The sequence below is a fragment of the Pelecanus crispus genome, chromosome 9 (assembly GCF_030463565.1).
Source record: "Pelecanus crispus isolate bPelCri1 chromosome 9, bPelCri1.pri, whole genome shotgun sequence".
In the NCBI taxonomy this organism is placed as follows: Eukaryota; Metazoa; Chordata; class Aves; order Pelecaniformes; family Pelecanidae; genus Pelecanus; species Pelecanus crispus.
In genome coordinates, this window is record NC_134651.1 from 19,819,861 (window position 1) to 19,844,089 (window position 24,229).

General features: G+C 39.7%; 1 protein-coding gene across 1 annotated transcript in view; it reads left to right on the forward strand.

The window, feature by feature from the left end:
- COL4A4 (collagen type IV alpha 4 chain) overlaps nt 1–18,884 on the forward strand; it is a 75,065-nt gene extending 56,181 nt beyond the window's left edge. The window contains exons 33-47 of the mRNA XM_075716141.1: nt 6–69; nt 1,645–1,719; nt 2,185–2,292; nt 2,620–2,727; nt 6,723–6,794; nt 7,594–7,722; nt 9,557–9,664; nt 10,538–10,693; nt 11,355–11,453; nt 11,752–11,760; nt 12,655–12,786; nt 14,862–14,978; nt 15,717–15,905; nt 17,723–18,009; nt 18,621–18,884. Coding sequence (XP_075572256.1) covers nt 6–69; nt 1,645–1,719; nt 2,185–2,292; nt 2,620–2,727; nt 6,723–6,794; nt 7,594–7,722; nt 9,557–9,664; nt 10,538–10,693; nt 11,355–11,453; nt 11,752–11,760; nt 12,655–12,786; nt 14,862–14,978; nt 15,717–15,905; nt 17,723–18,009; nt 18,621–18,884 — 1,917 coding nt within the window. The remainder of the gene's footprint in view (nt 1–5; nt 70–1,644; nt 1,720–2,184; nt 2,293–2,619; nt 2,728–6,722; nt 6,795–7,593; nt 7,723–9,556; nt 9,665–10,537; nt 10,694–11,354; nt 11,454–11,751; nt 11,761–12,654; nt 12,787–14,861; nt 14,979–15,716; nt 15,906–17,722; nt 18,010–18,620) is intronic.
- Nucleotides 18,885–24,229: the final 5,345 nt, after the last annotated feature.

Sequence of the window (24,229 nt, forward strand, 5' to 3'; positions counted from 1 at the left end):
ATCAGGGTGACATTGGCTTACCAGGAATCCCTGGAAATCCAGGACTGATTGGCCCAAAAGGATCTAAAGGTAATGAGTTTATATAGACATGATTTTGAAAAGAGCAATATTGTTAGGATGTATATGCTCAGATAGATGGCAAGTACTCACTAGAAAAAGGAAAACAGGACATAAGTGGAAATAATTAAAACATGAACATCATTAGAAACAAGTCTGACTTACCTGAAGGCAAAATCTGCATTTCAGTACATTCTTTAACAGTTTGTTCCTTTTAAAGTAGGTCTTACTAATTTAGAAGATAAATTTGTGTCAAATTTCATAGTTTAAAAATTCCATCAAACATATGTAAAAATCCACTCTTACGGATCTGTAAAATTTGTCAAATCAAATAAGAGAAAATGCAGTCATTTATGCTGTTATGGTATGGTATTATATGGATATGTAGAATTTTTAAAATATTCCAACATGTTTATAATTCCTTTTATATCACTTATTTTCCAGTGCTTTCTAGGCTATGATTTTTGAATTCTTGGAACTTCTGAAAGTGTAGCATAACAAATCAGGCAGAGTTCATACCCATGCATACAAAACTATTCAGTTGAAAAGATGAAGCTTTGCATATTGTTTTTTTGCATAGGTAGAGATTACTCTGAAAAATTTATCTATAATATTTAGATTTTAAAAAGTATTTCAAAGAAATACAAAATGGTATCATCCATCATATTCCAAATTTCCTTGGAGCAGGATTTCATTGCTAATAAATAACAAAATTAAATCATTGCCTGGAAAAAAGCATTAAGGGGACAGGAGAAATTCTTTTCTCAGTTACTTTTTCCATTTCTTCAAAAATCCAAGACCTTCTCAGCCAGGGAATATATTCCCACCAAAAAAAGTAAAGAACAATACTTAATATAAAGAGAACTTTTATGAAATGTATTGAAAACAAATTTACCGGAAAAGTTATCCTTAAAACTAAAGCAGGAAATAGCCAGTGAACATGGGGATTGCTATGGCAGGGGATTTCTAGCAACACTTGATATTTCCTCTTAACTCTTCACAGCAAAATCAGATAATGAAGCTGGAGGCAGCATGAATAGGTAGGAAAGGTCAGACATTTATACAGACAGTGTAAGGCAAAATTGCTTGGAATTGATTCTGTGATAAACAGGAATTTCAGCACAGACAGAAAGAAGAAGGTGTGCTGGCTTAAAGTCCCCAGCTAGTCCCTAAAAGATCTTTACTGAGTAGACAGACTCACAGTGTATTGATTTTGCACATCCTCACAAACCCGTGTGAGGAGTTTTCTTTGTTTAATAAAGGGTTATAGGGAATTTATGCAATAACTTCCATTTTCAGTATTGGGAAAGTTCCCATAATATTTGGGTTTGGCTTTTTCATTATGGGTAATTGACATGGATACTGCCTGGAGTCATACCAAACACAAACTGAGTTAGTACTTCAAGACAAGCTGAGCTGGCAGGTAATTTGCTTGTGCCAAAGCATTTTTCATTCTGTGTTTTCTCAGTCCCTTTTATAGCTGTTAATATCTATGAGTAAATTATCTGATCTTGCAAAATTGTCCAGCTTTGGTTTTGTGGATGAAAAGGATACTTGTATGAAGTGAAAGTCATTGTACCTCAACAGGCAAGAGAGGTGACCCAACTCCTCTGCTTGGTACACGTGGTCAAAAAGGGCCTCCCGGAGATCCAGGATTACCAGGTACCTCTGTCTGATTGAAGAAAAAACTGGACTTAAGAACTTTCTCTAAGTTTTGTTAGCGGAGAGGGAGCTCTGCTCCCTGTGCATATTGAGCTGTTTATATATAGTTATCTAGTTAGAAACCCAGGGATTGGAGAGGCATCACAGTGTGCAATATGGCTAGCATGAGCATAGGAGGTAGAATCTACTGTTGTCTAGTACAGCACCAATGAACATACCAGTACTTACCAGAATAAAAACTGGCTTGGTTATATCTTGCTAGCCGTTTCTGCTCTTTCAGGTATCTCCATAGAGATCAGTATAATTCATTGCTAATAAATAGACGCAAAGATCTGAAGTATTTGAATGAAATTCTTTTTCTAGTCAAGAAAACCCCTACTGAACTTTTGTATTTTTAAACTTACCATGATATGAAGAATGGGCAACTTTAAACAAATAAATGCTAGATTATTTTTTTTCTTTAAGGACTCTGTGGATTCCCAGGAGAGAATGGTTCACCAGGTATCCAAGGGCAACCTGGAAGACCAGGATCCAAGGGCGACCCTGGATACCCAGGAATACCTGGATTTCCAGGTAATGCCAAAGTTTAAAAAATAGCACGATGTAACAGCTCAAAAGAAATATGGAACAGGAGAATGCAACTGAGGAGGCACCTCGGTGGAGGAGGCTAGAGAAATCAGAGATCATATGAAGGCATGTATTGAAAGCTATTTCAGTACCTATAGACAGCAGCAATAGCTCAGTCTCAGAGAGCAAGACCTGTCAATTCTTCATACATTCCCATACACTTTCAGGTGCTTCTGATTAATGCAGTGCTGCATAGCATGAAAAAAAAAATTAACAGTTGAATAGATTTGCATATTCACAGATTTTTTTTTTCCCCCCACCCCCGACTCTCAGGAGCTACAGGCCCTCAGGGATTGCCAGGAGAACCTGGAGAAAATGGGAAGCATGGAATTTTGGGACCTCCAGGATTGCAAGGATTAGCTGGATCTCAAGGCAGAAAAGGTAAACAGTATACACTGCAGCTCTATTGGTAATATAACAGCACCAGACATAAATACCCGTTTAGTAGTGAAAATGGAAAAAGCCTAACTGAGAGCATGATTTTGATTCTGTATTCTCATAAACTACTAGAAGAATTAAGCCAGTTCCCATCACCTTTGAAAAGTAACATAAATGCTACCTCAGAAAATTGGGCTACAATCTAAAATGAGTAAGGAAGAAGGTAGAAACAGATTCTGGCTCAGCTGATGTAACTGATAGCGGAAGTTAAGGAAAGGAAAAGGAATTAGCAGTAATTCAGATGTTTCTCTTCAATTATGCTGTGTTCTACCTTTTCACCATGGAGTGCCACTGTTACTCTACAAAACCAGCAGACTGTTACAGACAGTTTTGTCTTACAAATTTGTTTTAACAATTGTGATTAGGTAACTTGGGTTGGTTTTTGTTGGTGGTTTCGTTGTTGTTTTGTTTTCTCCAAAAACTGATTTTTGGTGGATTTAACATAGAATGTTTCCTCCAAATCCTCATTTACACTTCTCACAACGATTGTTGTGTTTAGATTGAACAGCAATTCATCTATACAGTTGTTTTTGGTGGAGAACATTATTAGCTTTTACTATACTCAGAATGATATACTGAAATTATAAGTTACATTAATACTTCATAAAGAAAGGTAATCAACTATATACTTTGTATCCTCTCTTTGTCATAGTGTGCTTCGTAACCAGTTCCTGGACAGGAAGAATAGTATTTGTAACCCATATACAGAAATCACAGTAAAGTAACACTTGGGGCTGTAATAAATGGTTAGAGAGGACAATAGATTCACTTTTTCAAATTCAGCCTAAGGAAAAATTGAGAAGGTTTCTTGTAAACTACTGAAAATTTAAATGAAAAATGGAAACCATTTATGATTGCTTGCAGTAAATAAGTGGTGCTGATTTAAACTGTCATGGCAGATTCCTTGCTGGTGCATAATCTGCAGAGAAAGAGAACATTTCATTGTTGCAAACAATATTTGCTGTAACAAAGGCAGAGATCTGCAGTGACAGGGATATTGAAATTGAGAGGGGTCCAAAAAAAAAAAAAAAAAAAAGCATTCTTCTGCTGAAAACTTCTTAGTAGCAGATGGACTCTTTCCTTCTTGTCATAAGTGGTAAGACACTTCTTGTCTATACTTTGCAGAAGTTAGCCCAAGTCCTGCACAGGAAACATAACAAATTAACATGCATGCTGCAGAGGGAAAAGTTCAGTTCCAAATGGCAATTCATTAGAGACCAAGTTGCCTGCTAAGCCTTAGGATTCTATATATTGCCAGCATAGCTGAAAAGAAGGTTAACACCTTTAAAATTATACCCAGTAATGAAAACTGAATGGAATTTGTACTCTGATTCAAATGGAGAATGTAGATCTTAACGCTATTTTCAATAAATATTGTTGCTAGCATTAGAGGTGAAATGGTTAATTGGCTGTTCGTAGCTAAGTACACAGCCTTGTTAGTCTAATTGCTTCTCATTTACATTAAATGTCTTGTGCCTGAAGAACTTTCAGATTAAAATAAATTAGTTAAACAGTGTCTACCAAATCATAATCACATTTTTTTTATTAGAGGAGATAGTTTTACTCTATTACAGAGATAGTTAAGGGCTTTGTCTGGCAAGCCTTACTTGTGTGAGTAATCCTTGATGAAGCAAGTAATATTAAGAACATCAGCAGAATTACTTGTGTGAGTAGAAGCTGAATTGGGCTGTAAAATACAGAAACAGTGGTTCATACATAGGTCAGCCAATTCAGCTGTACCTAGAAATATGGGACTATAGCAATCCAAAAATCTAGAATTACAAGTGCTGATATTATAATGGATTGTTGGCAAATGTGTCAGAAATTCCCTGGAAAGCAAGTAAACCAAGCCATCAATCTTGACTGAATGAGCTACAGATCAAAAAAGTTTTAAATTATGACCTGGGTGCCAAAAATAGTTAGGAGTTCATAATAATTTTAAAATACCACTCTTAAATTCCCCCAATTGGCATGCAACTCTTACACAAATTTGAAAATGGGAACATGCCCAAAGCACAAGCAGGCTACAGAAAGCAGGACTGAAACTTAGAATGTCATGAAAAGTTAAAGAGCAGTTAATTAAGAGCATAGAAGATATTACAGGTTGGATTACTAGTATCCCATATTATAGAGGAGATTACAGAGAGTGTATATTATCAGTCTTGCAGGTTTTCAAACAGTCTTCTGGATTTAAAATTTTTCCAGACCGGTGTTTGCTACAGGCTGGATATTTTTTTTTCCTTTCTTTTCATTCCTTTGTTAAATTTTAACTAAAATAATTCAGCAGTTTCTGAGAACAAAGATATGGGAATATTATTTTTGGCATGTCTGTTAGAGAACTCTAGTGCCCTTCTTTTTCCTTTCTCAGACAACCCACCTTAGAACTAGGGACCTTTAAATTTGGCAGGTGAAGCAGCTGATGAAGGGTATTTGTGTTGCTGTTCCTACAGCAATTTGTCCCTGCCAAATTTGACCAGCTTATAAACTTTAAAAAAAATATATATCCATTCGTATGTGCTTAAGTAGAGAAATAAATTCTCCCATGATTCATGCTCTGGATATACAGCAGATTTGCGTACTGCAGGACATGCTGGGATCAAGCACAGGAACTGAAACAGAGAACCTACATCTTCTATGCCAGGAAGTAGCTAGACAGGGAAAAGGAGACAGACAGAAAGATAATTCAGACGTGTGGAAAAAAACCACTGCAACCAGACTGGGAATCCTACATGGCAGGGAGAGGAACTGGTGGGGAAGGAAATTAGGCAGAGATAAGCAGCAAAGGTGGAAAAGAGACAGGAATAGGCACTGACAGTATTGTTCAACTTCTTGATGATCAGTGTCCACTCTAATCTGTCCCTCTCTGGAACAAGAAGCATCCCAAGTCTATTCTTCGGTCTGAAGCCTCTTTGAAACCTGTTACCAAATGACCCATCAGTTTTGCCAAATCTGTTCCTATCACCAGGTGATAGGCTGCCATCTGCATGTAATAAGTGTACATCTTCCCATTTGATAATTCATCTATACAACTTAGGAGACTATAAAGTGCTAATGACGTGGAGATATTTTTACCCTCCACTGCAAACAACAAACACAATCTCAGATTAGTTCAATGATAAAAAAGTGCCATCTATGTTTTTACTTACTGTGTTTTAGCCATTTGCAAAAAAAGCACAGATTATAAAGCAGCAGTTATATCTGACTACCGTGAACGCTCAGCCTGTGATCTGGTCATCTAGTGAACATCACTAGTGACAAAGCTGCTCTATACTATTACATGTCAGCATAGGTCTCAATTACAGATTTGTTGTCTTCAAAGACTTTGTGCTGTTCAGTTTAAAGAATTTTTGTAATAGTGTGATGCAAAAAAGCATAGTTTTCTGTGTGAAATCTGCAGGACCAGGGAAAAGAATCCAGGTGAAAATTTAGCTCCTTTCTAGTGCAGCTAGATTAAATTGCACTTACACTCGGAACAGAAGCTGTAAAGAAGTTCCAGCTTTACGGTTACTTTAGGTAGCGTCTGCATCCCAGTCCCCTGGTCATGTAGTGATAACACAGCTAACTTTGGACTAGTTAATCACACGTAGCAGTACTGGTCTAGCCACAGACACGAGGTTCACTATAGAGTAAATTAGCCGATACTGAGCTTCCTGCTGCTAGGTGCAGTATAGAAATACCTACAGGATTAAAAGGTGTGTTTTCTGATTGCTTTGATGTGAAGCTATTATGATTGCTGTTTTCAGATTTTTCACATTTTCCTTTCCAAAAATACTGCACTCAGGTGCAATGTGATCTCATCTTCAGTTGCCAATAAGAATCAAATTCAGCAAATACCCTGTCTTGATCCAGAATGTGTTGTCAGAAAAAAAAGGCATGATTTTTAATTGTGACTTTAAAGGATTACTGTGGCACCCAGTCATGCCTGTAATACCTCTCAGGTCTTCCTGGACTGCCCGGACTGGATGGCTTGGATGGACTAAAAGGTCAAAAAGGTTCTGCAGGAGCTCCAGGTAAAGAAGGGAAATAGCTATGTGGAACAGAAAGTCTTCTTTTAAATGACTGAATGTGCAAGGAATGATGCATGTTATTTTGATATTTGCCTTGCGCAGAATATATCATTAAGGCTCAGACTAAACTTTCAAACAGAATCTAAAGTATGCGTAATGACACACCTGCAGTTATTTGTGGGGAAAACTTTAAAACTTCCATTACTCATATAGATTTTTTGGAACCTTTCAAGGCTGTTTATAAAATGAACGTGTTCAGTGCAGATGCTTCAAAGTAGGGCCAAGTCTCCAGGTTTTTTATATGTAAAAGATAAAACTAACAAATTAAAAGGAGACCTATGAAATCCCAGCCCCATTGAAGTCCATGGGAGTTGTGCCACAAACTTAAGAGGGACATGGATTTCACTCATGCTGATCTATTTGCAACTTTCAAAAGGTGCTTTTGAAGCAGTATTAAAAAACAGTGCTCACCATCTCTCTAGAGGTTACAAATTAAATTCATGCTGATAGAAAATTAAATTTAGGACCATGCAATCAGTTTACATTTCAAGTTTACAGACAATAACCACACCATATAAAATAAGCCCTGAAGAAGAGCCTTAAAGCAAAGAGATTACTTTCTTTGAAACAGATTAATTAGGGCCAGATTCAACAAAACTCTATCCAGCTTCCAAGAGAGAACCAGAAAAACAGCACTAGGCAACCCCTGCAAGGAGGAACATCTGCAGCTGGTATTTCTGTTCTGCACATCTGTATTTGTACTCACTGTAAGCTTTATGTACATAATTGTTTTCTTATAAAGGTCAAAGTGAAACAGGGCCCCCAGGATACTCAGGAGAACTTGGACCAAAAGGAGACAGAGGTGAACCTGGATGGCCTGGTATTTCTATTCCAGGCCCCCCTGGAGAAAGGGGATTCCCAGGATTCCCAGGTAAGAAAGGGTTTTCTCCTTAGCAGTGCCTTGCAGAGTTGAAATGAAGCTCATACAGGCTCTTCCCCTGGTTAGTATGAACATTAATACATACCCAGAAGATTCCCTCCCTAAAAACATTTCTGTTGCAATAACATGCTGATGTTTCCTGAGTAGATACAGAGACAATATTTCTTGTTTATTATGTTACAGGAGAGGAAAGAATGAGAATAGAAAATGATAGACTTGGACAGACCCAGGGAACTGCTAGGTGGAGTGGCCTCTTGGGAAGAAATTCCTGAAGAAAGAGAGTGCAGGAGATGTGGTAGTCACAGAAATATAGTAAATCTATCAACTATTCTGATGTAAATGCAAGGTAGAACTGTATCACAAGATTGCTATGATTATTTAAGAGCCTTGGTGATACAGGAATTGCATAGAAATAGGAAAAAAGCAAGTGTTTGAGGAAGGTCCACTAAGCAGGTTAAGAGAGTGGAGCATCTGTCATATGAGGAGAGGCTGAGGGAGTGGGAATTGCTTAGCCTCCAGAAGAGAAGGCTCAGGAGGGATTTTATCAATGTGTGTAAGCACCTGATGGCAAGGACACGGAGATGGATTCTTCATAGTGGTATCCAGTGACATGACAAGAGGCAATGGGCACAAACTGACATACAGGAAATTCTACTTAAATAGAAGGCAAAGTTTTGTTTTTCCTGTAAGGGTAATTGAATAGAGGAACAGGTTGCCCAGAGAAGTTACGAAGTGTCCGTCCTTGGAGATACTCAAAACCCAGCTGGGGTCTAGACAACCTGCTCTAGCTGACCCTGCTTTGAGGATAGGGTTGGACTAGAAAGTCTCCAGAGGCCCATTCAAGCCTCAGCAATTCTGTGATTAGAAGTGACATTAGCTTTATTCTATCAAACCTTGCCACGGTGTCACATAACACACAAGAAAAATAGCAGAGGTGAATTCTGGTGAGGTGAATTATTCCAAGACGAAGACACAGTCATTTTTCTCAGTTCAGTTACTAGATTGTGAACTGGGGGAGTCAACAGAATGGTGCTGTTGAGGAAAAAAAGAGGAAAAGTTTCATTCTAAGATGTATTAACAGTGCTTGACACAGGATGGGTGAGGCCTCCCATGGTATACTGTGTCCAGCTTTGATAAATCAGGGAGAACTCACTAGAGAGTAAATGGAAGGATGGGGTTGAAAACAAGACTGAAGAAACTAGATTTGGTTTTTTGTAGAAAAGAGAAGGCAGAATGCAACACACATGCTAACAAGCTGCGACTCTTCAAAAGTGTTATGCAGAGGATGGTAACCTGTAATTTTTCCTGCCTGTCACATATAAGGGCACTAATGTCCTATTTTGCAAAAATCCAGATTACAAATTCGGAAAAAAATACATTTAAGGCTAGTAAGTTCATCTTGTTCACTGAGGTTTTTAGGACACGGCTGAACTCACTTTTGCTAGGAACAATCTGTGAATACTTATCCTGTCCCAGGCAGAATGATTTCATAATCCCCACTCGTCTTACATTTTTACCATTTCTCCCATTGCTAGACTTCAGGAGAAGGCAGCTATTTGTGGCAATATGCCACAAAATGTGTGATGATGCATTCTTTAGTTTAAGTAGATTTTATGGAAAGAATTAAAAATTTTAAAAAGATAACAAATATTTTCACTTCTACAAGATGTCTTCATTAGCCTAAATTACTGGTATGTTTTGTATACAAGTGAGAGCATATATTACCTCCATGACATCACATGTCACCTTTCTTTCAGTTAGTAACTTATTTCTGTAATCTAATTTATTTATTTATTTATTTATTTTGCAAAATGTGATCCCTTAGGTAGAAGAGGACCTGTTGGACCCACTGGACCTATGGGAAGATCTCCTGATAGTGCTTCTCCTGGTCCTCCAGGTGATCAAGGACCACCTGGTTTAGATGGCATCAGAGGTATTAAACCCAAAACCACCAAATTTGATCATATAAAAAGCCCCTAGGCTACTAGGAGTCACTGGGTTGCTGTCTGTTGAACAACGTATAAAAGTGCACAGGGAGCAAAGAAACCAATCAATACCTCAGTGAATACACAGAGAAGTGAACGCTGAATAGATCACCAGAGCAAGAATAACATACAGATCTCTAGATTGAGTTCTCTGGCCTGTGTGGTAATTCTGTACAAGTCCTGCTGCTACAACATATCTCAATTTCCACGGAAGCAAATAGAAATAAGATTACTGGCCTCTCTTCTTAGCAAGAAGGATAAAACACATTGTCCAGAAGCCTGCCGTTGTTGGTAAACCCACAAAAAGCTTTCCAATCTAAATCGAACCCTGGGAAAGCTAAAGCTGGCAACTCTATTGTAAGCATTTATGTAGACATCACTTCTAATAGCAGCCAGGGTTGCCAAGGGATCCAGTCAATTCTTATATATTCTGGTCCTCAAATGGAGCTCTTTCAAGTTGTTCTGACCCCTTACATCAAGTATTATCTGAACCCTTCCTTACCCAGTACGAAGGCTTACTTCCTATTGGGAAACAGGGGATGGAGATTTCTAGCGTAAGCAACACTATAATAAATATAGAGAAACAGTGTCTCAACACATGTAACATGAACTTGCCACCTTTTTGCTTGCACAGAATCTACATAGTTTTGGGAGCTATTCCTATTGTTGTCTTCCTTACAATGCCTTGGACAAAGGCTAATGCTAATGTTTCCAGAAACGTGCAAGGGCTGTCCTACATCCCAGGGAAAAAACCCAAAAGCAAAAAAACCAATGGAACACGGCAATTTTTAGATGTTTATGCTTTGTGCATATTACCATAGGTCAGCCTGGGAATCCTGGTCCTCCTGGAGTGACTATCTTTGTGCGAGGAGATCCAGGTGATATCGGTATTCAAGGGGCACCAGGTAATCCTGGGCAGCGAGGGCAACAAGGAGCCAGAGGTCTTCCAGGGAACCAAGGAAGAAGGGGCCTGAAGGGTATGTATGATCTGAGATGTTTTTAACTAGCGTGTGCACTTATGCCCAGCCCGATGCAACTTGTGCCATTGGAGACTGAGCCAGACAGAAGGGGTAGGCTGGACATTTCTTAGCTCTGCCCTGTTTCCTGCAGATAAGATAGGGCTGGGGTAGGAGGTCAGAGTAGAGCCAAATTCACATGTACAGCTTCCAACTTGTTGGAAGACTCCTCTACCAACCTGAGAATGAGGCAGTAAAACTTTTGAGTCCGCCAGATAAAGCAAACCTTGATCTCTCAGCAGGGGTCTTGAGAAACTCTGGAAGATGCAGATGTGTTTGAACTAACAAAGTCTCACATCTGTGCCGTATCAATAGCTTTGAGGTTTCAACAGATTCTTTAGTTTGAAAAAGAAGGATCTAAATACTCTGCTTCTTCCCCACACTGTAGAGGAGTACTGTCTACACCAATCCCTTCCAATCTCTACAAAAAGAAAAGTCATAAATTTTAATTCAGTTCAAGACAAGGGAGGGAAGAGGAAAATGTGCATTTCTTTCTGGGAAACAACGGAGTTGAGCTGTCCCAAGCATTTTTTGTTACTCAAGTAGCCAGACTTCATCTTATTTATGTGCCCACCTTCCTGGAACGCAAGCACATGTAACTGCACAACTGTTTTTTTTCCAGGTCCTATGGGAATCCATGGCCCACAGGGTCCACCTGGTGCTATAGGACAACCAGGAGACCAAGGTTTTCAAGGAAAACGTGGTCCCAAAGGTCCCACAGGTACTTATGACCCTGTTGCTTGTTGTCAGTCAATTGTAACCATGATCTTTGTATTCACATATAACCTTACTAACATTTACTTGCATACAATTTAAACAATCTCAGAAAAAAAACCCAACTTAATTGATTTCTCATGAGTTGCGTAAAAATTTCTGAACTACATATTTGTTTCTAATGTCACCTCATGTAAGTGATTTCAGTTCTCATTCCATTCTTCACTCTAATTTACATGCCTGAAACTTGTTTCCGCCTGCACCACAATGACCGCAATCTGCTTTCCATTTTTCAAATCCTTCAGGTTTCATAGGTAAGTTCATGACTATTGATTATTGTTCTTTTCATGTGGGCTTCTTTCTGTATAGATCCATTCCACTCTTCTTAGAAGGAATTCTTGGCTTGGCTGCTAGGAATAGTGGATACTGCTACAACAACATAGTTCTAATAGATTTTTCACATAAATAGGTAGCACTTCCAAGCAGACCAATATCATGATAATGCTACATTGAGAAGTCTCATGCTATGATGTCAGTTAGGCTTGTAAAACACAGTAGTTTCAAATTATCATTTTGGTTTTTGGTTGTCACAGAAGATGCTTTCTAACCAAAACCTTAGCAAAAACTTGAATCCTAACACTGGATTACTACAAACACTGAAGTCTCAATCTGACTAAACTGATCCGATTCTGATTTTGTTCCAAAATGCAAATAGCCAATAGCTCCCAGTAACTTTCAATACATAAAATGGATCCATTCTTTATTTTTTATTATTATAATTATTTTAAATGGATGCTGTGGGTTAGCTTCCTTGGGCTGCTTATTGATGGTTTTGCAGCCACATAATAGGCAAAGTACTGTAAGTCTTTGCATGTGCTGAGGTGTTTGCACTGAAATTGGGTAGACTTTGGGCTTTAACTCAAATCAGTTTGGGACACATTAAGACAGAAACTGTACACCATATATTTGAAACATATCAGGTGGCATACACTTGCTAACACATACTTGTTAACACATAAACATGCTGTTTAATGCTGTGATAAAAGACTGAGTAAAATTAAAATCAGTGAGACTCAATAATCTAGGATTTTAAAATACTTAAGAGTATACATTTGAATAGCAAAACCAACTAACAGTGATGTTGATTTTTCACATGGGAGCTATTAACCAATCTTCCATCTAATTTACTTTCCTATTACACATTCCAGGTGACCCTGGTGAACCAGGAAAAACGGATGATTCATGCCCTGCAATCCCAGGGCCTCCTGGGGAAGCAGGACAAAGAGGAGATGATGGCTCTGTAGGATTACCAGGGCCAATAGGCCACCCTGGACCCCAAGGTAAGCTTGTGTTTTGAAAGCTTGGATGTCTATTCTAGCCATTTAGACAACAAATTGAAAAGGGTCAGAGTGTCTGTGTTACTTCTCTATGTTTTACCCTGTCTCTTCCCCTTAAACACTTACTAACAGTCTCCAGAAACATGTAGTGGGCTGGTTAATGCTGAGGATGATGGATCAGTATAGCTGAACCAGGCTGCTTGAGCCTGCCTGCGCTGCATCCCCTTTTCCTAGGCCAGGGAGGACAAAAGCATCAGGCACTTTTGAGAAGAGAGTTCTTCAAATGGTATTTTTCCTTTTTACCAACAAATGAAAAAGCAATGCCTCAAACTACTCCTGTGGTTTAGACAGGTTATATTTGGAAGATGTTAAGAATCTACATGCTTTAAAATTTAGCAATAACGAATCACAAAGCTCTGCTACCCATAGTCCTAAAAGGACACTGAAGTCAGAGAGGTGGCTACAATAGCACTTTTTATCTGTTAGAACATGAAAAAGCTACCACAAAAGAAAACTGACCAAAGAGATCTTAAAAAGAACTGATGAAAGACTGAAACATTCTTCTGATAGATAAAAAGAAAACAAGGGTGATGCTGGTACTGATGATTCCCATGACCATCTTCATAGAAACGTAGCGTAGCATGCCTGTGTTGTGGCTTCAGTTTAGATTGCATCTAAACTTGGGAAACCGAAGTTTGTGTGGTGGCTGCACTGGACATCCAATATCTCCAGAGAGAAAATCCATGATTTTCTCCCAGGAGATTCCCTGCAGTAGTCATTCCCCTCATGAAAGTGAACACAAGGTAATTTTCAATGAACTATCTAGTTTTACATATCTTAATTGATTTGCCAACTAAAAGGTGTTTCTGGGATTGAATTGCTGGTTTTCCATTATATATATCATTAAAAACAGTTTCTGTAAAACCAGATGATACAATGATACATACTTGCACTGGTTTTATGAAAGAAACACTTAGTAATGCTTTTCCTTTCATTAAGATAGCAGAATTCAAATTTTCTCCCAGCTTGGAAGGCAAACTGGAGGTTTTACTGGCAAAAGCAATGCGTATTACTAAAACTTCAATGTACTTGAGCTTTGGCAAAATAACTATTCAACCAACATTGAAAAGGTGTTAAACTGTTTCAACTGGTTTAGATTTTCTTAATGAATCTAGTAAAAAGTAACATGGGGAAATTTTTAATGTTGTGAGACAACCTTGAATTACTCAGTCTGCAGGTTAAATAGCAAAATTTGCAAGGAATGAAACACACACCATTAATGAGAAGCAGGTATGGTGCTAGACAAACATACTCATCTGAAAACTGTTTTTTACCAGAAGAGGAAAAACACTGCTGAGTGCAATAATACCTGACAAGTGTAACTTCGTTCAATTCAGATTATGTTTAAAGTAGCCAGGAACAGGACCATCACTGTCTGTCCCCTGTATACAAGACGTATCTTCTGCTGTCATGGCCACACCTCATTATCTGCTAATGTACAAAAATGCATGTAGAAAATGCATGAGAAATATAAAAAGGTGAGGCCATCAGGAGCCTAAAAAGGTCTTTACCCTTCCCCACTGGATGTAGTCCAATCCTGCAGTCCCTCCCTGTTTTGTAAGTACTCTAATACGTGCATTCCTTCACAGGAAGTTCGGTACATGTTTAAAGACTTTGCTGAATTGGGTCCTAAAAGATGAAGGCCTGCCATAGGATGAGTTACAACTCATTACACGGATATTGATGGCAATTCTGCAAGAGGCTTGTCATGATAATATTTGTTAGTGCTTTGATTTCAACTGTAAATCTCACAAGTTCTGTAGAGAGGACATAAAATCTTATCAGGAGTTGCTGTTACTAAAGTTGTGCCTCTGAGCTACTACTGCGTTCACAACGTGAATAAGTTGTAAAGAGAATTCCCAGCAGAGAGCAGTTCTGAACCTCTCTGTCCTGAAGCATCATTTCTTGGTGGTGTCAGTTCTGCTGGCTGGTCTGTTGCATGCTCTGTATGTTTGGACAATGTATAACCTTTAAATGCAGCCATATGAAGGGAAAGTGCATACTTTGTATTTGACTAGGAAGAAAAGGTGAAGAAGGGTCATGTGGCTTGCCGGGTCAAGATGGCTTACCTGGGGCACCTGGACCACCAGGCGACCAAGGGAATATGGGAGAGCAAGGATACGCTGGGCCACAAGGTAAGAATGGAACATGACTTTTGGGGGAGAGACATGCGAGATGATGTATAAAAGTTTTCTCTCTATTCCCCCAATTCACATATAGATACATCCACCTCTAGCCTGAGATACCATGACGCTTCTTTCCCCCTCTCGGTTCAAGCACTGATAGTGACATTTGTGAATGATTTCATAACACATAAAAAGACCCATCAGAAGAAAATTTATCTCAGCATCCATTATTAACCAGAAAGGCAATTAACCACACATGCTTAAACACCATATGTCAACAGATATGCATTTCTGAGTCAGGGCTAATGGTACAATTGTCTATGAGTAATTAAAATTGTATTTTAACTGTGACTGCTGTTTAATAAATTAATGGTTTAATACATATGTGAGGAAAGGGCATCAACTGTTACTGCAGGGATTCAAATTCAGTCCAGACAAGTCACCCTAGTGAGCAAGTCTGGGAAATCATTGCCCAGCTCAGTTAATTTCTTAATCCATACAGCACAGGACAGAGGCACAACAGAAAAGCCAACTGTCAAGTATTCAGTGGCAATCTAGTTCATTTCTCTCCCAGAAGAAGGAGAACATGAGTCTACTGGTATCTTTATTGCCCATGACAACCTGTGAAGTTGTATTATATTGTCAGGAACCCCTTACTGAACACTTAAATACAGTAAAAGATAAAAGTTAACACTAGCTATCTGTTCGTACAAGTAAATTTCCTTTACCTTTTCTCCTATGTATAAGGTCCTCCTGGCCAGACTGGTACCCCAGGACCACCAGGCCCCCATATTAGATCTGCAAGTGGGTTCTTGCTCGTCCTTCACAGTCAGTCAGACAGAGAACCACTCTGTCCACAGGGGATGCCAAAATTATGGACTGGCTATAGTCTGCTGTACCTGGAAGGACAAGAGAAAGCTCATAATCAAGATCTTGGTATGTATTGTAGTACATAATTGCTCTCCAGTTAAGATCTAGTATGGGGTGATCTTTGCAATGAAAGACAAGTCAAATGGAGCACACTATAGAATCATCAATTACTTATTTTCTACAGACTCAAAACTAATTTACATTGATTATAATGAACCTGGTTATGCTGCCCTATCATGTGACCCATTTAAAATGGCTTTCTGCTGCTATGCAGTTGCATGAAAAAAGTATTTCTACCTCTAAGTAATTTTGAATAGAAGTTGGAGAGATAAGTGGTTTATTTCACTCATCCTGGCTACTCATTTCAGGCTGTCTTTGAACTCACTGGAGAGATTTTCCTAGATCAGGAATCTCATTTGGCCACTCTGAAATAACCCCCTGGAGGATCTGCTCCTTTTTACTGTAGAGACAGCTTGGGGAAAAGAGCTGGTTAAGTTAGGTGGTTACCGTTGGATAGTATAAATAAGCTTTACAAATAAAGTTATGCATCATGTGTACAGCAGAATTGTGTGCTTTTAAGAGTCAGAAGCTAATATTGTTTGGGAAAGAGACAGCCAAATTTCTTGTTCTTGAAAGTCGTTTCTTCTATGTCTTCTACATTTCTGGCTAAAATTAGCTGTCTAAATAAGCTGCCTGACTTACAGCCTGAGAAACTGATTGGCGGCAATTTGCACAGAAGAAATTTCCTAAATTCTTGTTGACTTGTTATACAAGAGGCAGAGAAGTCTCCTAGGAGGAAAGATCAAGGACCTAATAGGCTGGACAGTAAAAAGAAGTGTTTAAAAGAGCAATAAAAAAAGATACTTTTAGTACAGCAGTGTTGTTTTGAAATGTTTTCACTATTGTGTGTTCGGCATTCCCCAGGAGAGCCAGTTGGTAACAGAATGCCTTATAACAACAGTGAAAATAAGATTCAAAGGAAATAAAGTCCTTGTTTCCTGTGATCAGTGTGTTCTCTTTGCAGGCATTTTCCTTACTCAGGCTACTCCAGATGCTTTATTAGTACTGGAATGGAATATTGTCAGTGATAAACAAAACTGGCTTCTGTATAGAAATGTCGTATGTCTTCAAAGAAGGCATTAGGGTTTTGGGGCATTACAGAAATAATACATCACACGCAAAACTCAAGGCAGAACATATATGAAGTGATGATTATTGTTAATTAAATAGGTCATCATAAAACTCTTCTAAATTCAGTTCTGGAATAAGAACTTCACCTCTGAAGTATGTACTAGTTACTTCTTAGTTCCCACTGATGTCTCCCTGATGAGAATTTTGCAGGATTGGCTCTGCAAAATCCCTCAATCCTTTTATTTCACTTTGAGAGTCTGTGAAACCTTTCTGGAAGGCAATAGAACAGCTGCTGAGATTTCAGCTTAACACACTGGCTTGTCATACTTTACAAAAATTTTCTATTTATCAGCATTGGCATTTGGTTTCTCACTGCTCCTAATGAGTTTGTAAATAGCTAATCTCCTTTTAAACCAGTCACAACCTCTTGCCTAATTTATTTTTCAGCGTTGGCACGGCTAAGAAATTTGTTACCATAACTGATTCCCATGGTGACAAACTACATCATGTTTAAATACTGGATTGTGACACAATTAAATATTATTGGTCAAAGGAAGATACTTACTGGTAAAAAAAAGTTTCTGTTTTCAATAAAACTAGCCTTTCTGGTAAAGAGCCTGGGAGGTTTAAGATCTGTGAATTACATAACTCCTGTTAAGCTATATAGTTTTTTGGCAACATTGGCCAGAATACTATTTTCAACTTACCTAGAAAGAAGTGGAGTAATTTTCATCATTTGTTGTTATTTTCAGGTCTGGCAGGATCTTGTCTTCCTGTGTTTAATACCATGCCCTTTGCTTACTGTAATATCAACCAAGTTTGTTACTATGCCAGTCGAAATGATAAGTCTTACTGGTTGTCAAGTGCTGCTCCTTTACCAATGATGCCACTCTCTGAAGAAGAAATACAGCCGTATATAAGCAGATGTGCTGTATGTGAGGCCCCAGCCCAAGCGGTAGCAGTTCACAGCCAAGATCAGTCAATTCCTCCCTGCCCGGTGAACTGGAGGAGTCTTTGGATAGGATATTCTTTTTTGATGGTAAGAGTCTGGGCACATGATCATAGACGTAAGTTTCTTTCATACAGCTTTTGTGTTCTAAAGGTTCAAAGATTTTTAGCTCTGAAAAGTAAACTATCCAACCTCTAGGAAACATTAGAAAGGAAAATTTACAAAAAGAAACAAGACAAGGGTAGTTCCAAATTGCAGAACCTGACTGTAGCTATATATACTAAAGTCATAGCCTTAAGCTACACATTTCTTAAAATTACAAAGATTTTGCTTGCCTGTCTTTAACAAACAATGGGATTTTCACATACAAAGACACACTTTTTAGAATGAGAGGTCCAGGTCTTTTTAATGCCATCCTCTAGTTACATTTGCAGCAGTTTCAGTAACAGCATCATTTAGAATCAACCCAGATTACTCTCTTCTTCAGGTTGGTGAGTACCAGAAAAATAAGTGAGCTGGCTCTAGACTTTTGAGATAACTCATTACAGAGTAAATCAAGATTTTCTCCAGCAACGGAAGCTTACTCCAACTTAAGATCACCAAAAACAGTACAGTTAAAAGCAAAGTCAGAAAAAAACAGAGGAACATAACTGACCTATTTTTCATGCACAGTTACCAAGTTCTTTCATTGTTCTTTCCAGCACACTGGATCTGGTGACCAGGGTGGTGGACAGTCCCTTATGTCACCTGGAAGTTGCCTAGAAGACTTCAGATCAGCACCATTCATCGAATGCCAGGGTCAGCGGGGAACATGTCAATTTTTTGCTAATGAATACAGTTTCTGGCTAACAACCGTGATGCCTGAATTGCAGTTTGCATCAGCCCCCCTGTCAGGAACTCTTAAAGAAGGACAAGAGCAGAGGAAAAAAATCAGTAGGTGCCAGGTATGCCTGAAGCATGGCTAACAAGCGAAACAAAGATGAACAGCTAGAGTGAGACTTGCATAAGGATGAACAACATGCTCAAGGTTAAACAGTATTTAATATTTGAATACATTTGAAACTGTGCAGCACTCTTCTTTTTGTTTGAATGGATATATAAGGCTGAAAGATGGAAGATTTGTTGAGCCTCATCCACCCATGTACACACATCTACAGGTAGTAAAATCTAGTATAAACGACTTAAATTAAAAAAAAATGAAACTCTGTCACATTGGAGTCCACTGCCATAATATACAGCTAACAAGGTGAGCTTGGAGGGTTGAATCAAGTCAGGAATACCAAAGAAACTGTACTGTTGTGAAGGACAATAGATTTCCTGTTAGAAATGGCATTTACAACAGGAAGAGTATGTGCATTTATATGGCATATTATAAATATATATCCTTATAGATACAGATGTGCAAACATGCAAATGTGTTAAAGCCCTATAGCTGAATTTCCTGAGCTAAAGAAATTTGCACGTGCTGTTTCTGAGGGAAGGGGAAAATGTAGTTGTTAAAAAAACCCCTCATAATAAAAACAATGAAGATCAAAGTCTTTTACCATTGCAATACTGAACCAAACTGTGAAAGAACTGTTAATTGGGCTTTCATAAGCAACAAGAAGTTGCAAATCCATTTAACAGCAGATTATGTAAGAAAATAAAATTAGCTGAGATAATGAATTCTTAAAAAGCTATATTTATATTTGCAATTAATTTCTAAGAGCAGTTAAATTAAATTATTAAGCTCCAATCCAAGTAGCTGAAGAAACAAAGCAGTTTCTAATATTAATTGAAAAGAAATAGTAGCATGGTGATAAAATGGGTGAACTTATCTGAGTGATGAATACAAGAAGTGCTAGGACAATAGTCTAAACTTGAAGCTAATAAATTTTGTTCATTTTTTGCTTCCTTTTTTGTAAATACACCACCAAAAAAAGAACCACCACCTTTAAGATCCTTATGGAATCACAGCTCTAGAGGTGCTTTTTATTTTTTAAAGCATTGATTGTTAAAATGTTTATAAGCTAAAGCACTAATCACCTTTTGAAAAAGTTAAAACACATTTATACCTCCTTCACTCAGCTATAAAACCAGAACTATTAAATGCATATTTGAATCGTGATGAAACTACTGAAAACACAGATTGCAAATGGAGAATTCATCATGTGCAGAAAGGCCACAAATGCTCCTTTTACCACTTAAATAAGCTATGTTTTACTAGAATGGAATAAAATGTTTTTTCCAGCAATTTTAATTTCGATTTGTGTTCACTAAGAGAAGTGCCCCCAGCAAAAGGATTTGCAACAAAACTGAGATCCACATCTGAGAGTCCTAATTCAAAGAAAACTCCCTCTGAAACCACCACAAACAGGCTGATCAGCCAGTTTAAAAGTTGGACACACAAACTCAAAGAGCAGGAAAGACAGACATTCCAGTCTCAGCCAGAGGAAGATAAAATCGTCAGCAGGTAAGTCCATTCAAGTGTAAATCCACCAGACTGCACAACTTCCATCTAACAAAAGCAGTCAAACCTCTCTGATCTGCTGTGCTTACTTGATGGTCAGCTAACTCTCCTGCTCTTCCACCTGGGAAAGGGTCAGGAGCCCTCTTGGGGCGTGTGGGCATGTCCTAGTCCCCGCCTGTCTCGGGAACATTTCCCTTTTGGTCCTAGTGGCCCACTGGGACAGGGCAGATCTCTCAGTTCACTCTTCAGCGATCCCAGCTGCACGCTTCAGATCTGGCACACCACACAGTCTTTTACAGAATCATAGAATCGTTTACGTTGGAAAAGACCTTGAAGATCATCCAGCCCAACCATTAACCAAATATTACCAAGTGCACCACTAAACCAATTAAGGGTAGAGTAGCAATTTCATGTTTCCTGCCTTGGTGGCTGGGTTATTTTTTAATGAAAGTAAAAACTAGGAATCATTAAGATTGGAAAGGATCTCTAAGATCATCAGTCCAAACATCAACCCAGCACCATCATGCCCACTAAACCATGTCCCAAAGTGCCATGACTACCCCTTTTTTGAACACTTCCAGGGATGGTGACTCCACCACCTCTCTGGGCAGCCTGTTCCAATGCTTGACTACCCTTTCCATGAAGAAATTTTTCCTAATTTCCAACCTAAACCTCCCCTGGCACAGCTTGAGCCCATTTCCTCTCGTCCTATCCCTAACTACTTGGGAGAAGAGACCCACACCCACCTCACTACAACCTCCTTTCAGGTAGTTGTAGAGAGCGATAAGGTGTCCTCTCAGCCTCCCTTTCTCCAGACTAAATAACCCCAGTTCCCTCAGCCGCTCCTCATAAGGCCTGTGCTCCAGACCCTTCACCAGCTTTGTTGCCCTTCTCTGAACACACTCCAGCACCTCAATGTCTTTCTTGTATTGAGGGGCCCAGAACTGGACACAGTATTCCAGGTGCGGCCTCACCAGCGCCGAGTACGGGGGGACAATCACCTCCCTGCTCCTGCTGGCCACACTATTCCTGATACAAGCCAGGATGCTGTTGGCCGCTTTGGCGACCTGGGCACACTGCTGGCTCATGTTCAGCCGGCTGTCCACCAACACTCCCAGGTCCTTTTCACCCAGGCAGCTTTCCAGCCACTCTTCCCCAAGCCTGTAGTGTTGCATGGGGATGTTGTGACCAAAGTGCAGGACCTGGCACTTGGCCTTGTTGAACCTCATACAGTTGTCCCTGGCCCATCGCTCCAGCCTGTCCAGGTCCCTCTGCAGGGCCATCCTACCCTCAAGCAGATCAACATGCTCGCCCAACTTGGTGTCGTCTGCAAACTTACTCGATCCCCTCATCCAGACTGCTGATAAAGATATTAAACAAGGCTGGCCCCAAAACAGAGCCCTGGGGAACACTGCTCGTGACCGGCCGCCAACTGGACTTAACTCCATTCACCACAACTCTCTGGGCTCGGCCACCCAACTGGTTTTTACCCAGTGAAGAGTACGCCCGTCCAAGCCATGAGCTGCCAGCTTCCCAAGGAGAATGCTATGGGAGACGGTGTCAAAGGCTTTGCTGAAGTCCAGGTAGATGACATCCACAGCCTGTCCTTCATCCACCAGGCGGGTCACCAGGTCATAGAAGGAGATCAGGTTGGTCAAGCAGGACCTGCCTTTCATGAACCCATGCTGGCTGGGCCCAGTCCCCCAGTTGACCTGCACTTGCCTGTTGAGTTCACTCAAGATGAACCGCTCCATAATCTTTCCCGGCACCGAGGTCAGGCTGACAGGCCTGTAGTTCCCTGGATCCTCCTGCTGGCCCTTCTTGTAGATGGGCGTCACATTGGCAAGCCTCCAGTCATCAAGGACCTCCCCTGTTAACCAGGAGTGCTGATAGATGATGGAGAGTGGCTTGGCAAGCTCCTCAGCCAGCTCCCTCAATACTCTCGGGTGGATCCCATCCGGCCCCATAGACTTGTGAGCGTCCAGGTGGCGTAGCAGGTCATTATCTGCTTCCTCCTGGACTATGAGGGCTCCATTCTGGTCCCCGTCCCTGTCTTCCAGTTCAGGGGGCTGAATACCTTGGGGATGACTGGTCTGGCTATTAAAGACTGAGGCAAAGAAGGCATTAATTACCTCAGCCTTTTCCTCATCCTTGGTGGCATCCAGCAAAGGATGGTGATTCTCCTTGGCTCTCTTTTTGTTGTTAATGTATTTGTAGAAACATTTTTTATTATCTCTTACAACAGTGGCCAGAACACACACAGAGAAAAATCTTAAAAAGATCTGAGAGAATCAACAAAAAAAAGACCCGATAATCTAAATAAGCCATTTCATGGCGTTTTACCATCTTGCTCTTTTGTTTGATTCATGTTTTTCTATCATTTTGATGCAGTTTTTGCACCTGTGCCAGTTACATTTTACTATATTCTACAAGAACATATTACATAGGAGACGTATTTTTAAGCTACCACTGATAGGTTAAATATTTAATAGGTGTGTAAATTCCTGTTTCATGCTTAGCTGACTCTGTAAGGCATTTGTCAGAAATATTGTACTAATTCAAAATGAAATTGCAGATAAATTGCTTAATATTACAAAGCAAATAAGACAGACCAAAGCATAAAGCAGCATATGCTTTAATTCTGCAATCATTTGTCCAGTGACTATAAGCAGAAAAATAACTGGTAAATTATTCATAGGGGACCTAATTATGAAATTAGGTGTGAAAAGGAATAGCTGAAACTGTTCATGAGTAAAAACACTCCTAAAGGCAATGGCCTTGTGCTGGTCCTTACGAGCCAAATTACCCTATTGCATTCAAGAGTTTTACATCTTGTGTAGGCCCAGTAAAGAAGTGAATTCTATCCTAAACAGCAGGCAGGATATTAATAGCAACACAGAAAATTATGCTGGTTACACTTGGAGGTCATTGGAATTAGAGCCATTTGGGGTGAACTGCCCAGGAATTAAATTCAGAACCCACGGTTTACAATGAAGAGACTTCCTTGCCCATCACCCTAGCAAACCATGGCATCTGTATGGCTAGGAAGCAGGAGGGATGCCTGGCTCTAACTCACGGCAAATCCCCAGGGCAGTTGTCGGATTCTTCTCCCTCCTTCACATCCCTCCGCATCAGGATTTCTGGAACGTAACTCGTGGAAGAAAAATACTGCACAGCCTGAGCCCTGATCTGCTGTTAAGATGTGGTCGGGTTTGCTTCATTTGCTGTTTTTCATAAGACAAGGAAAGAGATGCGCAGGCCTAATACCGAAAATGTCTTTTGAACTGAATTTCATCTTTTGCTGTATACAGAGCATGTCAAAAGGGAGAGACTAAAGCAAAACTGAAAATGGGTATCGCCCATTTTATCACAACGGTGCTGTGTTGTAAAAATGGTATTTTTAAAGTGTACTTGAAATTCATTTGTGTACAGTAGAATTTCTGGATTTGTAGTCCACAATTCACATGCTAGAAACAGGTATCGGAATGAGATAACAGAAAAGATGCTTAAACTCTAAACAGAGAAGGTGTTTAGCTGGGGCCTGCAAGCAGACCCAAACTCGCAACTTCCTACAAAAGACCTGTACCTGCCATGGGCCAGACCTGCTGCTCCAAGCGCCCTGCTTGTCACATGCCGTCGTATCAGCAACATCGCGTGCCTGGGAGCTGCTGAACTGCTGTGAGCTGGCCCCGGCTGCCAGCCCAGCACCTGCCCAGCGGCTTCCCCTGCCCCAAGCAGGACAGGAGAGAAAACAGGAGGAAAAAGAGCAAGAAAACTCGTGGGTCGAAATATAGACAGGGAAATCACTTGCCAAGTACTGTTGTGGGCTAAACAGACTCAACTCAGGGAATTTAACTTAAT